Here is a 16,653-nt window from a genome sequence, read left to right as displayed (position 1 = left end):
TGCTTCTGGATGATGTATCCTAGAGGGAGCATGTAGAGGGTGAACAGGATCGGTCCGAGCACAGAACCCTGTGGAACACCGTGGTTAACCCTTGTACCTGTGGAAGACACATCGTTAGTGTGAACAAAATGAAATCTGTCAGATAAATATGATTTAAACCAGCGCAGTGCTGTTCCTGTAATCCTGATCTCGTGTTCCAATCTGTGTAGCAGGATGCGATGGTCTACGGTGTCGAAGGCAGCACTGAGATCCAGTAGAACGAGTACAGAGACGAGACCCCGGTCCGATGCCATGAGGAGGTCATTGGTGACTTTAAGCAGTGCTGTTTCTGTGCTGTGATGGGCTCTGAAACCAGACTGGAAAGCATCAAACAGACTGTTACTACACAGGTGGTCGTTTAGCTGACTTACAACAGCTCTTTCAAGTAGTTTGGAGATAAAGGTGAGGTTGGAGATCGGTCTGTAGTTTCCTAGGACGTCCGGGTCCAGTGAAGGTTTTTTAAGTATCGGAATGATCACAGCAGTTTTAAAAGCCTGTGGTACATATCCTGTTTCCAGAGACAAGTTGATCTGTCCTAATATAGAGTCTCCGATCAGAGGAATAGCATCCTTGAGGAGCTGTGAAGGGATCGGATCCAGAAGACAGGTAGTAGGTTTAGACTTGCTGATGCTGGTGGTCAGCTCAGGGAGGCCGATGGGCGCGAAGCAGTCCAGAGTTAGATCAGGATCCGTTTCCAGAAGTGGCGGTGTATCCTCAGCGGTCACAGAGAGATTGTGGTTGATTTGTCCTCTAATAGTGGTGATTTTATCAGTGAAGAAGCTCATGAAGTCTTCACTACTAAGAGCTGCAGGAATGCGAGGCTCCACAGAGCTGTGGCTCTTTGTCAGCCTGGCCACGGCGTTAAAGAGAAAGCGCGGGTTGTTCTTGTTTTCTTCTATTAGTGATGAATAGTAGGCTGTCCTGGCTTTACGAAGGGCCTTCTTATACGTCAGCAGACTGTCTCTCCAGGCCCTCCGGGAGTCATCTGATTTAGAGGACTGCCACATCCTCTCCATCCTACGTGTAATCCGTTTCAGTGATCGGATGTTTGAGTTGTACCACGGAGCTAGCCTCTTCTGGTTTGTAGTTTTCTTCTTCTTCAGTGGAGCAATCCTGTTTAAGACTGAGTGTAGTGTGTCTGCAGTGTTGTTGACAAAGCGGTCCAGCTCTGCAGGAGTAACATTTAAGTTGGTACCCCCGTCAGTACTTGGGACTGTGGGGAGTACTGGTAGGATTGCTGTCCTAAACTGCTTTACGGCGTCTTCAGACAGACATCTGCTGTAGTAGACCTTTTCCTCAGGTGCTGGTAGGTCTGAAAGAGAGAAGTCAAAAGTTATTAATGAGTGATCTGAAAGAACAGGATTTTGAGACCACACTAGCAGGTTCTCAGCTTCCAGGCCGTAGGTGAGAACCAGGTCGAGGGTGTGAAAGGGTGTGAAACTACACAAAAGGGTACACAAAAGGGTAGTAAATTAAAGTGACGCCTGAGGGTTAAATCTCATAGGTTGTGAGTCCGGTCTGGGGGTGACCATAAACTGGGCACTCAGGAGAAAAACACATTCCTTTAGAATGTGGCTTTTATCAGGTCAGAGGTGCTGCTGTCCTTAGTCTGAATTTATGACCATCTCGTACCACTGGAGCTCCAGAGAGCAGAAAAACAACTGATCTTATCTGCCACAGCCTGAACTGCAGGAAACAAAGTTATATGACACACTATGAAATGACTTCTTAACACATTCAGTATCCTTGAATTACTTTGACTTTCTATAAAACTTCTTAACACATACACACTTATAAAAATCACATTATTAAGTGATAAACACATATAAACATGAACACTTCATGTTTCTGATTTCAATCTCTGATTCTCCAACCACTCGTACTTATCCTTTTTTCCTTCCGCCTCCTAGGAGCCTCTGCCTTGGTCCCGTCCAGTCTCCCGCTGCAGTCTCCAGAGCAGTCTTTAAGGATTCCCACCGTCGTGGACTTTTTGTTTCCTTCAAAGATTTACGCCCTCGTGGTTGTGTTTCATTTTCTCCAGAGGGACCTTTTCGCCCTAGTGGTTGTTTCTTGTTCTGTGAATAAACCTGAATACCTTTTGAGACCAGCATTTGGATCCTGGGTTTATTGTCTCATAACAAAACCGGAGTTGCTTTTGCATCACACTGTAACACACAGGTGTTGTCAAAGAATATGTTATGTAATAATTAAATATAGATGCAGGTATGAATAGAACACGTCTCCTGATACAGATAAAGTCTCCTGCAAACAGACTTTGGGGGAGAATTAACATAAATTTGCATTTCAACAGTTTTTGACTCGAATAATTTGAAGCGTAGTTTGACTGACAGGAGGCGACCACGGCGGAGACACATGCTTCCTGTTTGAGTGCGATAAGATGACGATCTGACATGTTTGCATCCTCTCTGCTTGTTTTGTCTGTTTTTAGGTTCTCTTGTTTCCCAAAAACCTGTTCTCCACTCTGTCCTGGGCCTCCTTCCAGATCTTTGATGAAATCTATGAGATTGACCTCACGGAGAACAAGGTGGGGGGGCAGGGTGTCTGTCTGTCTGCAGAGTGCCCACAAAGTAAAACCTGATGATCAGTGTTAAGCAGTGTCCAGGAGCAGCTGGGGCGAGTGGATGGCACAGTTTTTACCCAGCATGCCTTGGGCAGCGCCCTCCAACCAAGAGGCGGCCTCAGGAGCCGACAAATGAAGTTCCCTCCACTGCCTCTAGGGGCTGGCTCTAAGTGAGTCAGTCGTCATAGACATCATGTTATCATGTCCAGCAGATATAAGCGTGTTTACAGCTACGAACACTGTTTGGTCTGTGCTGATCAGAGCTCTGTTTATATAACTCACTTTAATTATATTACGACTTCAAGCTTTGCATTGACCTGTCTAAATGGAACAACGTGAATGTGGGCGGAGCCTCAATCATACTAAGTTTACTACAGCCTGGCGTCAGCTGGTGGTTTAATCAAAACCTTTTCTGATGCTGACTTACAGACAAAACTCTGTGACCTGTCCTCCTGTAAAGACATGGATGCACCTTCGCCCTGCAGCTGTGACATGTTCAGAATGCACAGCTCCTGTGTGACAGTGATTAACAGATAACCTCAGCAGTCTTTGAATACATTCACATGCTGAGCAGGAGGCTAAGACAGAGCCCTGAGGGGAGCTTTGACTGGATCAGCAACATTCTGAGGAAGACGTGTCCTTCACAGGTTGGACTGGTCCATGTGCCAGAGATGAAGCCTAGTACACGATCAAATCTATTGTTTGTAGTAAATAAAATAAATAATTGTAATAAATTGTTTCATTCATTCATCTCAATCCCTCTAACCCGGACCAATCAGAGCCCTTCCTTCCTGTGTTTTCATGTTCATCTATCATCTGTCCTCACGGTGCTCCAAAGACGTTTTATAACACAGATGACCCACTCTCTGCTGAACGTCTGTATGTAGTAGCATGAATGAACAGAGTGAGAGCTCTTACTGTTAATACAAGATCTTTGAACAACGCACGCGGTTTTGGCCATGAGAATAAAACGGACAGAGAGATGGACGCTGCAGGCCAACAGAAAGGACTGTACTGCCGGACTGATGGGAGTTCAGACTCTGGATGTGGCTGAAGAGTGAAGGGTCGGTAGGTGGTGCAGTGTAGGTAGGTCATTTTGACCTGGTCATTGTAAAAAGTAGCTCACAAGTGTCAGGGTTAAAATTCCCCTTGTTTCTTCTGATCCCCTCCCGAGTTGGTTTATGAGGAAGGAGCGGATCAATTCTGGTCTCAAGATTACAATTTATTGAAGAATGAGGCAGATTCTGAGTCACAGAGCTCTGGGTTGTTGACCACAAAGAACCAAACAAGAACAACACAAGAACAGGACAACTAACACAACGAACAACTACGCAGCAACAACCACTGGACCTGGAATTCACACATTGATATACCACAGGGGCGTTCCTGCCTGCCGGCCCACAGGGGCATCTACTGCCCCCCCTGCAGACCCTGGTCATTGTGGACTTTTTTGTCCACTTGGGTATTTTTTGCCTCTTTACCTGGCCACAATTTTATCTGTGTTGGTGCATATGGCACATTTTTTGTAACAAAGACTCTCTTTAGACACATTTTAGAATTCAAATTTAATTTTTTCAAATACATCACCAGAACATGGTGAAACAAATTTACTACCCTTTTGTGTCATTAGGGGACAAAAAAGTCCACTTCCAAAAAACTGCTATAAAAAGTTAACAGATTATCAGGTGTCAGTAGCATCAGGTGTTTTTCTGCTCCCTGGAGCTCCGGGTGGTACGAGATGGTCATAAATTCAGACTAAGGACAGCAGCACCTCTGACCTGATAAAAGCCAGATTCTAAAGGAATGTCTTTTTCTCCTGAGTGCCCAGTTTATGGTCACCCCCAGACCGGACTCACAACCTATGAGATTTAACCCTCAGGCGTCACTTTAATTTACTACCCTTTTGTGTCATTAGGGGACAAAAAAGTCCCCTTCCAAAAAACTGCTATAAAAAATTAACAGATTAATATTTTTTCTTCCTTTTTTCTGCATAAATATGTTAAACAACTTCAGCCCTGCTCAAAACTACCAAACATTAAATCATTTTTTGAGGAATTTAACCCTTTAAATGCCAGTTTGATTACTTGATGTCACAGTAATTTTTTTATGAAGAAAACACAAAAAGTGAGTTATTTTCCACAAAACAAAAGTTAGGTGGCTGAGGCATTATTTTTAAATCTGTCATGGATAGGTCAAAGATTAGCCAAAATATTGAGTTTGATGCATTATTAGTTTTTGTGTAGCAGCAGTTTAAAATTGTATTTTCCACTTAGGTCCCATTAACTCCTATTATAATACTACATTTTTTAATATCATAGCTATAACAACATATAACCATGCATTTCTTGATGTAAGGGTTTCATTTTTGAAAAAAATAGTTAAATTTGACATTTTCTACTGTTCACCACTAAAATCAGCCATTAACCCATTATATTCCTATGCATGAAATCCTTGTGTTTTGTGGATGTGTTTTGGATTGTGTTCAGTAGGCTGTTTTAAGTGTGTGTGCATGTGTTTGTACACATGTGTATGTGTCCATGTGTGTGCATACGTGTGTGTGTTGTGTGTGTGTGTGTGTGTGTGCATGCATCTGTGTGCTGTTTCATGTGTCTTTGCAGTAGTCATTGTTGGTGTTAAAACTTATGTATGTAATGTCTGATGAAGTTACTTCAGTATATACCATCCACAGACATACAAACACTCTTTCAAGTAAACAAAAACATGCCCCCTTCCATTTTTGAAAAAAATAGTTAAATTTGACATTTTCTACTGTTCACCACTAAAATTATAATAGGAGTTAATGGGACCTAAGTGGAAAATACCATTTTAAACTGCTGCTACACAAAAACTAATGCATCAAACTCAAAATTTTGGCTAATCTTTGACCTATCCATGACAGATATAAAAATAATGCCTCAGCCACCTAACTTTTGTTTTGTGGAAAATAACTCACTTTTTGTGTTTTCTTCATAAAAAAATTACTGTGACATCAAGTAATCAAACTGGCATTTAAAGGGTTAAAGTCCTCAAAATTATTTAATGTTTGGTAGTTTTGAGCAGGGCTGAAGTTGTTTAACATGTTTATGCAGAAAAAAGGAAGAAAAAATATTAATCTGTTAATTTTTTATAGCAGTTTTTTGGAAGGGGACTTTTTTGTCCCCTAATGACACAAAAGGGTAGTAAATTAAAGTGACGCCTGAGGGTTAAATCTCATAGGTTGTCAGTCCGGTCTGGGGGTGACCATAAACTGGGCACTCAGGAGAAAAAGACATTCCTTTAGAATCTGGCTTTTATCAGTCAGAGGTGCTGCTGTCCTTAGTCTGAATTTATGACCATCTCGTACCACTGGAGCTCCAGAGAGCAGAAAAACAACTGATCTCATCTGCCACAGCCTGAACTGCAGGAAACAAAGTTATATGACACACTATGAAATGACTTCTTAACACATTCAGTGTCCTCAGATTACTTTGACTTTCTATAAAACTTCTTAACACATACACACTTATAAAAATCACATTATTAAGTGATAAACACATATAAACATGAACACTTCATGTTTCTGATTTCAATCTCTGATTCTCCAACCACTCGCACTTATCCTTTTTTCCTTCCGCCTCCTAGGAGCCTCTGCCTTGGTCCCGTCCAGTCTCCCGCTGCAGTCTCCAGAGCAGTCTTTAAGGATTCCCACCGTCGTGGACTTTTTGTTTCCTTCAAAGATTTACGCCCTCGTGGTTGTGTTTCATTTCCTCCAGAGGGACCTTTTCGCCCTAGTGGTTGTTTCTTGTTCTGTGAATAAACCTGAATACCTTTTGAGACCAGCATTTGGATCCTGGGTTTATTGTCTCATAACAAAACCGGAGTTGCTTTTGCATCACACTGTAACACACAGGTGTTGTCAAAGAATATGTTATGTAATAATTAAATATAGATGCAGGTATGAATAGAACACGTCTCCTGATACAGATAAAGTCTCCTGCAAACAGACTTTGGGGGAGAATTAACATAAATTTGCATTTCAACAGTTTTTGACTCGAATAATTTGAAGCGTAGTTTGACTGACAGGAGGCGACCACGGCGGAGACGCATGCTTCCTGTTTGAGTGCGATAAGATGACGATCTGACATGTTTGCATCCTCTCTGCTTGTTTTGTCTGTTTTTAGGTTCTCTTGTTTCCCAAAAACCTGTTCTCCACTCTGTCCTGGGCCTCCTTCCAGATCTTTGATGAAATCTATGGGATTGACCTCACGGAGAACAAGGTGGGGGGGCAGGGTGTCTGTCTGTCTGCAGAGTGCCCACAAAGTAAAACCTGATGATCAGTGTTAAGCAGTGTCCAGGAGCAGCTGGGGCGAGTGGATGGCACAGTTTTTACCCAGCATGCCTTGGGCAGCGCCCACCAACCAAGAGGCAGCCTCAGGAGCCGACAAATGAAGTTCCCTCCACTGCCTCTAGGGGCTGGCTCTAAGTGAGTCAGTCGTCATAGACATCATGTTATCATGTCCAGCAGATATAAACGTGTTTACAGCTACGAACACTGTTTGGTCTGTGCTGATCAGAGCTCTGTTTATATAACTCACTTTAATTATATTACGACTTCAAGCTTTGCATTGACCTGTCTAAATGGAACAACGTGAATGTGGGCGGAGCCTCAATCATACTAAGTTTACTACAGCCTGGTGTCAGCTGGTGGTTTAATCAAAACCTTTTCTGATGCTGACTTACAGACAAAACTCTGTGACCTGTCCTCCTGTAAAGACATGGATGCACCTTCGCCCTGCAGCTGTGACATGTTCAGAATGCACAGCTCCTGTGTGACAGTGATTAACAGATAACCTCAGCAGTCTTTGAATACATTCACATGCTGAGCAGGAGGCTAAGACAGAGCCCTGAGGGGAGCTTTGACTGGATCAGCAACATTCTGAGGAAGACGTGTCCTTCACAGGTTGGACTGGTCCATGTGCCAGAGATGAAGCCTAGTACACGATCAAATCTGTTGTTTGTAGTAAATAAAATAAATAATTGTAATAAATTGTTTCATTCATTCATCTCAATCCCTCTAACCCGGACCAATCAGAGCCCTTCCTTCCCGTGTTTTCATGTTCATCTATCATCTGTCCTCACGGTGCTCCAAAGACCTTTTATAACACAGATGACCCACTCTCTGCTGAACGTCTGTATTTAGTAGCATGAATGAACAGAGTGAGAGCTCTTACTGTTAATACAAGATCTTTGAACAACGCACAATAGAGAATAAAACGGACAGAGAGATGGACGCTGCAGGCCAACAGAAAGGACTGTACTGCCGGACTGATGGGAGCTCAGACTCTGGATGTGGCTGAAGAGTGAAGGGTCGGTAGGTGGTGCAGTGTAGGTAGGTCATTTTGACCTGGTCATTGTAAAAAGTAGCTCACAAGTGTCAGGGTTAAAATTCCCCTTGTTTCTTCTGATCCCCTCCCGAGTTGGTTTATGAGGAAGGAGCGGATCAATTCTGGTCTCAAGATTACAATTTATTGAAGAATGAGGCAGATTCTGAGTCACAGAGCTCTGGGTTGTTGACCACAAAGAACCAAACAAGAATAACACAAGAACAGGACAACCAACACAACGAACAACCACGCAGCAACAACCACTGGACATGGAATTCACACATTGATATACCACAGGGGCGTTCCTGCCTGCCGGCCCACAGGGGCATCTACTGCCCCCACCGCAGACCCTAGTCATTGTGGTGCATATGGCACATTTTTTGTAACAAAGACTCTCTCTAGACACATTTTAGAATTCCAATTTAAATTTTTCAAATACATCACCAGAACATGGTGAAACAAATTTACTACCCTTTTGTGTCATTAGGGGACAAAAAAGTCCACTTCCAAAAAACTGCTATAAAAAGTTAACAGATTAATATTTTTTCTTCCTTTTTTCTGCATAAATATGTTAAACAACTTCAGCTCTGCTCAAAACTACCAAACATTAAATCATTTTTTGAGGAATTTAACCCTTTAAATGCCAGTTTGATTACTTGATGTCACAGTAATTTTTTATGAAGAAAACACAAACCACATCTGGCTGTTTGGCTGGTGATATCTGACCACAGGACTGACACCTTTCTGCAATTGTGACAGGCTTGGTTGGACACTTACAGTACACAGAAATGAAACGATTGCACTTTAATAACATAATTTAACACTTTAACACTTTCATGGCATCTTCCTCTCAGAATGTTGCTGATCCAGTCAAAGCTCTTAATTACTGACTGTCACGCAGGAGCTGTGCATTCTGAACATAGTGAACATAGTGAACAGTGTTAGAGGACGTCTTTGTGTCCATCACTCAGACAGCTGACGGACATTCACAGTGCTCTTATAAGACACTGAGAAACACACCTTTACATGTGACACGGGTGTCACGTCTTCAGGAGGGAGGGAGGACTCCATCAGGTGGCTCCACCTGCAGCACCTCCCTGTTCCTCCTGCTGGGTGTGGACAGCAGCGAGGACGCACATAAAGACGGTCAGAGCCTCAGAGAGAGAGCGGCATCCTCCACACAGAGACACCAGCAGACAGATCCTCAGAGACTCCTGAACAGCAGCCTTCATCTTCCTCATCCTCCATCAGAGCTGCAGAGGTGAGTCCACACACACACACACACACACAGACACACACACACAGACACACACACAGTGAGTGGATAAAGGAGCATTTCCACAGTGTTTGTGTGACCACCTCCGTGCACTGTGTCCTTTAAAGACCATGTCTGTTCCACAGTATTGACTGTACAGGTCTCATCACTGTGTCCTTTAAAGATCATGTCTGTTCCACAGTATTGACTGTACAGGTCTCATCACTGTGTCCTTTAAAGATCATGTCTGTTCCACAGTATTGACTGTACAGGTCTCATCACTGTGTCCTTTAAAGATCATGTCTGTTCCACAGTATGGACTGTACAGGTCTCATCACTGTGTCCCTCAGAGCTGCTTCATATTCATGCAGACATATTTGTCTCTAATGAGCTGCAGCAGCTCAGACTGTTGGTCCTTTCCTCCTGAATGAATCTCTGCTGACTCTGTGAAGACGTCTCATCGTCACAGTCACATGCTGACGCTCTGTCCAATCAAACATGCACAACTGTCTGTCTTCCAGCTCGCTGTCAGCTGACCGGCCCTCCAACATGCTCCGCCCCCTGCTCTACCTGTCTGCGCTCGGCCTGCTGGCAGGTAAGCACACACACGGCAGCCATTTTGAAGTGAAGGGGGACGATGAAGGATGCTTTCAGTGAGGACAATGTGACAGACATGCAGAGACGTTCTGCCATCTTTGTTTCTGACAGGAAGTGATGATGTCATTTGAAAGGTCTCTGTTGATTGGTGAACAAACGCTGTTTGATTCCTTCATGAGTGCCAATGTGCAGCTGTCCCTGCTGTCCAACCAGCTCACAGACTGCAGCTCAGTCCTCTCATGTGTCTCCATGTCTTCAGGGGCTGCTCCAGTCTCATTTACTGGTCCTACAGAGGTCAACATCAGCTCATGTCCCATCACGTACTATGGACAGACGTATGACAGAGTCTATGTGAGTAGTCCTGATGCTGAGAATGTCTCTGAGTGTGACCATCAGCTGCTGCAGCGTCCTGAAGCAGTGAGAGCTCTGACTGAACCCTGAGCAGCTCTGCCTCCAGGCTGTGACACAAGCTGTTGTTGTTCTTTGACTTGTTGTGTGTCTGATTTTAACAGGTGAACTTCACCAGTGACAAAACTGTGATCTGTTTCACCGGCTTTTACAACCCTGGATCTGGAGGAGACTGTGTGCTGATCAATACACCTGCAATGACAAGTGGAGAGTTTGAGATTTTTGATCGATGGGATGCTTTAGAAGCTGATGTGCATAAGAAGGTCCCTGCCATTAAGACCACCATGAAGTGTTATATGGACAGTTATGTACAAGGCAACGGCAACAGTGTGAGTATATGTGTCATGTTGACTTAAATGTGACTGGTCTTAGTGTCACTGACTACTTTTCCATGCACAGCAATATTCTGAGTGTAGCCTGAGTAAGGTCATATTCTGACTAAGACACTGCCATGTAAACACTGTTTTCTAATTAGCATAGCCCGTTAAGGTCATATTTGGAGTAAGGCTTAATTAAGACGTGAAGTCTGCCAGAGGGAGAGGAAGGTGAGACGTGCAAACCTCTGCATGCTCACAGCTCACAGCTCACATATATACATGTATATGCAGGTAAATGTCCTCCAACAGAAAGCTGCAGCTGGATGCTGAAGAAGCTGGGAGACAGTTATCAACAGTGTCTCAGCATGCAGTAAAGATTATAAGTATAACAGCAGATCAGCGTCTCACAGTCAGAGCAGCAGTTCTAACATGAGGCGCCTACGTCATGACCTTTGTTATCACGACCAGAGCACGTCGCTGCTTTGTTCTGAACATGCTGGTTACCATGGAAACAGGAGCATTCCTGCAGCTGCAGTGCATGTAAACACCTCATTCAGAATATTGTCTTAACCAGAATAAGGCCCTTCATCAGAATATGGTGTGCATGGAGACATAGTCACTGTTTTAGAATGAATGAAACTAAACTTCATGAAGTCTGACGCTGTCCCTCTTCACTTCTTACAGATTGTAATGGCACTAGTAAACTTTGGATCACAAACAGCTGTACGATTATTCTCTGCTGCTTCAGTGGTGAGTGTGTGTAAATAAAGAAAGTTGTGTGTTTATGAGAATGTAGTGAATGACAACACAGTGTTTAGGAGCAACAACAACACGTTGAGTCTGTTGAACATGTTGAACTCTCTTCTCTCTGCTCTGTGGTTCCAACATTTGTTCTTTGTTGTCCAGGACCTTCAAGCTCAGGTCAATGGTGCCACAGTCGGGACGCTGGCTGTTAACAGTACTAACTCTAATGTATTTTTAGACGCCAGTGGATGCAGACAGTCAGGTTGGTGAATCACTTTGAGCTTCAGTCCATCTGTGATGTTTGAATGTTCCTGTTTGTTTTGTGCAGTTTGTAAACCAGGAAGTGATCTGTGACTTTGAACCTTCACTTCTCAGGAGTTCTCTATGGATATAATCAGTCCATGTCTCATCCAGAAACCTGCACTAGTGTCGTCTGTGGTCAGACTGCTGTCCTCCAGACCTCCACCTGTGGTCCATTGGAGCGTTGTCTAGGCAACAACATGTAAATATGTCCAGTTTATACTTAGAAGAAGGAGCTGTGATCAAACAGACTTTAGTAGTTCAGACACAGTCTCTTTGACAGAGTCTTTTATTGTGAAGGAGCAGCAGCAGGAAGTGTTTACCTCAGCAGTCAGCTGCAGCTCTGATGGAGCAGAGCCATCAGTAAACAGTGAGGCTGATATCAGATAAAGACTCAGACTTTATATCCAGCTGCTGATTTACAGCTGAATGATTTGGACCAATCAGGTTCCAACAAAACTCTGACTGCTTCCTGCTGCTGCTTAAATGTAGACACACATAATCCACACCTCATGTTTCCTCTAGCGCCACCATGAGGTCCTCGGTCTGTGCTTCAGTCAGACATCTTGGACCCTAGAGGGCCCCCTGGTGGCCCTCAGCAGCAGCTGCTGATGTTGTTGGTGGTTGTTTCTGTCCCTCTCTGCCTCCATCAGCTGTGGGTTTGACTCCGTCTGCACTGTGACCGGCCCCGCTGTCATCGACTTTCACGGCCAGGTGAACTCTGTGGAGGACCGCTGTGCGTACTCTCTGGTGTCCCTCACAAACCTCACGGTGCTGGCGACCTTCCGGGAGCGGCGTCGTAAAGATGTGAGCTTTGTGGACAGTGTGACACTGAGACTGGACGGGTCGGACTTTCGCCTGGAACAAGGAGGCAGAGTTCTGGTAAGCTGCCTGCAGCCACAGCTGATGTGTCAGAGCGGAGTCTGATCCAGAATCCTGCCCTCAGACTCTGCTGGGTCTCCTCTCATCTTTCTTCTCAGAGACATTTGAAGCACTTCCTGTGATGATGCTGAGCTCAGGGCTTGTTGCTATGGAAACAGCCTGTTTGTGGTTGACATGTCTCACTCAGTGTTTCCTCACTTTGATGCAGCTGAACGGCTCGGTGCTGACCCTCAACAGCTCAGCTCAGCTGGTCCACGGTGTGGAGCTCTCTAAGGACCAAACTGGAGTCACCGCCAAGGTGTCGCTCTCTGACGTCACCACGTCTGTCTTCTTTGACGGCTCCACTGCACAGATCCACGTGGAAGGTACAGGAACTGACACGTGTCCTTTGGTCATGGGGATGTGGACTGTGCTGTCCTTCAGCTGCTGTGTTGGTCCACTTTGAATGTTGATGCTGATCTGACTCACATTCTGTCCTGAACCTGTCCAGGACCTGCTGCACCACCTCTGCAGGGTCTGTGTAGAAACTCCAGCAGCTCTTTGAGTGGACTGAGGCTCTCTGACTACAGCTCCACCAGGTAAGACCTCATCAGGAGCTCAGTGTCCCCCTGACTGCTGCTGGATGACTGGGCTGCCCTCTGTCTGTGTGAACAAGTCCTGACCTTGTGTTGTGTGTCGCCCCCTAGCTGTGAGACGCAGTACAACGACACTGCTGACAGTTCCATCAACTGCACCATGGCGACTGAACGGTGAGCAGCAGGAAGCGTCTGTCTGTGTCACACTGTGGTCTCTGTGCAGAATCACATGTTACATCACATGTTTGATGTCATGTGACGTCAGAGGATCAGAGTCTTATCTCCCATGTTGTCTCTCTGCATGTGTGGAACAGCTGTGAGCTCCTGAAGGGGGCGCCCTTCAGCGCCTGTAATGATGACGTGGACCCAGAGCCCTACATAACCGCCTGCACCGACACTTTGTGCACATATCCTGCAGTGGACGGTCTCAACTGTCAGTTCCTGGAGGCCTACGCCAGAGCCTGCAGCCTGTACAGCAACGCCTCTCTGGAGGGCTGGAGGTCAAAGGCCAGCTGCTGTAAGACCCGCCCCGCTCCACCATCTTGTTTTATAGAATTGACTTCTGGATGTTTGCAGCTGTTTCCAGAATAACATATCAGTGTGTCCCTCTGCAGCCCCTGAGGCCTTCTGTCAGGACAGGACCTGCATTGACCATGAGTTCTGCGGTGACAAGACGGTCGGTGGAACTGGCTGCTTGTGTCGGGCCCTCTTTGCCTCCAAGTACAGAGGGACGGACTCTTTGGGTAGGACAGCAGTGACAGCAGCAGGACAACAGGCTGAATGATTGGAGGAAAACCTGTAACTGTCATTGTTCTGACCCACATTGTTCAGGTGATCCGACGGTCTGCAGGGAGAACTCTGCTTCACTTACTCTGGTGGGCTGTCTGCTGGAGGAGAAAGATGTCGACTACTCTGTCTTACACCTCAACGACCAGAACTGCAGGGGGCAGGTGGACCAGCTGACCCACATGGTGACCTTCAGCTTCAACAGCAGCAACTGTGGGACGGTGGTCACGGTGGGTTCTCTCCTCCACCTCTTTACTCTCTACAAGCAGCCAGACCTCTTCCAGCACTCTGCTGAGCTCCTCCTGCTCTTCTCTGGTTTGGGATCTTTCTGTGGGTTGGGCTTCAGCTCCGCCCCCTGTGGCTTCCTGTCATGTTGGTCCTCTGTGGACTTCATTCAGCCAGTCAGCAGCTGATACATGTCACATGTGACCCTGCAGGCCAACAACAGCCAAGTCACCTACAAGAACACCATCAGGGCCGACAACAGCTCCTCTGACATCATCACTCGTCAAGACCAGTTCTACATCGACTTCTCCTGCGTCCAAACTCAGCCGGACATCAAGTTTGTCTCCTTCAGAATAAAAGACAGGTGTGTGGTGGCTGTGAGCTTCTCTGTCACTGACTTCAAGATGAAGCTGGTTGTTCAACGACACGTGTGTGTGTGTGTGTGTGTGTGTGTGTGCTCTGCAGCTCTGTGGTCCAGCACCTTGTATCTGGACCCTGGAACTACACTCTGACCATGAAGTCCTACACCGACCCTGGACTCACACAAGCTGTGGACTCAAACACTGAAGTGATGCTGAACCAGAAGATCTGGGTGGAGCTGGAGACCAACGGGCTGGATGGAGACGTGGTCGCCGTGGTGACCGACTCCTGCTGGGCAACCGACCAGCCATCGTCCAATGGGAGTCCAAGATACGACCTGATCATTGGAGGGTGAGTGTTGCTCAGGCTGCTGCTCCCAGACCTTGATTGATAAACGTGCTTTCTGATCACTCTGATTGATCGATGTGTGTTTTCCTGTTTGTGAGCAGCTGTGCGAACGCCGCCGACCGGACGGTGCAGGTGGAGAGAAACGGAGCAGGAACCTCCAACCACTTCTCCTTCAACATGTTCCAGTTCTCTGAGAGCTCCACTGACATCTACCTGCACTGCAAACTGCAGCTGTGTGTCAGAAAGAACAGCTGCACCCCGGTACACACACACAGACACACACAGACACACACACACAGACACACACACACAGACACACAGACACACACACACACAGAGAGACACACACACACAGACACACACACACACACAGACACACACACAGCTTCAGTCCAGAGTGACAGGATCAGGTCTTCTAAAGTCCGCTCTTCGTCTCTGTAACTTCCAGACTTGTGGTGCTCGGAGACGCAGATCTTCCAGGTCCACATCTGAAGCTGAGGCCTTCATCAGCATGGGCTGGACTGGTTAGGTAAGACTCTCCTCTGCTGTAGTCCATGAGTGTGTCTGTGATGACTGTTAGTGCTGTTGGTGCCTGACAGTCCAGGATCAGGACTAAGGTCCATCCTCACAGACAGATGATGAGCAGATCAGAAGTGGGAGCTGATTGGCTGAACAGAAGCCAAAGGGGGACAGGAGGGTTTTCAGAGGACACAGCAGTCACAGTCTGGTCCGGTTGTCTTCTCAGGTGGTTTCCACGGTGACTCGGACTGACCGACAGGCTGCCGACCTCCACAATGATCCAGGTGTTTGAGCGGTCCTGGTCCAGAGGCTGGATGTGTGAAGGATGAGCTGAGTCCTGCTGCTGTGAAGCCCTGTGGCCTCACACAGCTGGAATAAACAGCTGTTTTAGTGGACGTGTTGTGGGGACAGGACCAACCTGTCATCTGTGATCTGATCTGTTCTCTCTGTTCATAGTAACACGGTGAAGGGAATTAGAACCATTATCATGATTATAGACACATGGGATCAATCTATGCTACATGAGGTGCTGGGATGGTAACCATGGTAACACATTCAAAGGGGACTCCTGTCCTCTCTTTTCTTATTCTGTGGTTTGTGTGATTTGTGGAGTGTGGACTGTCTTCTGATTGGTGCCTGTCAGCAGAGCGCTGCGGTCATGTGATCATCTGATGGGTTCAGAGGGTCTGAAGCTCAGATCAGAGCTGAGACAGGACTCACACAGCTGTCCTGTTTTAACAGCAGCTTTAAGAAGCATTTGTTAGCTGTTGTGCATGTGTGTGTTGCTGTTGGAGACAGCAGTGTTGGACACATGCTGCTCTGCTACGTCTCCTTTACTGTCTTACTGGGTGTTCAGCATTTAAAGACCAAAAACATAAATAAACAGGATGTGGGCAAAACGAACCTGAGTTTGCCTCTTTACTTCCTCTCTGTGGCTCAGACACTGTTCAGCTTCAATAACTGTGGCTTTAGGAGTTTGTCCTCTGTTAGCGTGCGTTAACTCCAAGAGCGGCTAAAGCTGTAAAATCACAGGAAGTCTTTGAGTTTCTATGGGCAAGAGCGACTAAAGCTACAAAAGTTGAGCGAGTGACTAAAAACGACACCTGAGCTTTATTCAAATTATCTTTAAGTGGTTTCGGCTGTAAAACACTGACAACCAATAAAATGTAGACGTTCTTCTCAAGAACATGCTCGGAATCTTTGGTTCCTACTGCACTTTAGTTCCTACCATAATGACTTGTGAGAAGCTGCCGTCGCTGGGCGCCTGTTGTTGTATGATCCTACTCTTTCTGCTTTTAGATCATCACGAAGAGGCTCTGGCCTGGGACAAGCGCCTCGAGCATCCATATCGATG

The 16,653-nt window shown here is 46.0% G+C and overlaps 1 protein-coding gene across 1 annotated transcript; it reads left to right on the top strand.

Annotated features, from left to right (window-relative positions):
- The first annotated feature begins 9,159 nt into the window (after positions 1–9,159).
- LOC114435367 (alpha-tectorin-like) lies at positions 9,160–15,600 on the top strand. The gene is made up of 18 exons (XM_028405024.1): positions 9,160–9,244; positions 9,760–9,833; positions 10,095–10,186; positions 10,348–10,572; positions 11,350–11,566; positions 11,680–11,806; positions 12,258–12,486; positions 12,695–12,851; positions 12,977–13,064; positions 13,173–13,235; positions 13,376–13,578; positions 13,676–13,804; positions 13,893–14,077; positions 14,285–14,436; positions 14,538–14,783; positions 14,882–15,041; positions 15,229–15,309; positions 15,526–15,600. The coding sequence occupies exons 2-17, from the start codon at positions 9,788–9,790 to the stop codon at positions 15,307–15,309; spliced, it is 2,400 nt and encodes a 799-aa protein (XP_028260825.1). The 5' UTR covers positions 9,160–9,244; positions 9,760–9,787; the 3' UTR covers positions 15,526–15,600.
- The last annotated feature ends 1,053 nt before the right edge of the window (positions 15,601–16,653 follow it).

The sequence above is a fragment of the Parambassis ranga genome, chromosome 5, assembly GCF_900634625.1.
Source record: "Parambassis ranga chromosome 5, fParRan2.1, whole genome shotgun sequence".
Classification (NCBI taxonomy): domain Eukaryota; kingdom Metazoa; phylum Chordata; class Actinopteri; family Ambassidae; genus Parambassis; species Parambassis ranga.
Note: the sequence above shows the minus strand (reverse complement) of the source record. Positions and strands in the feature narration are given on the sequence as shown.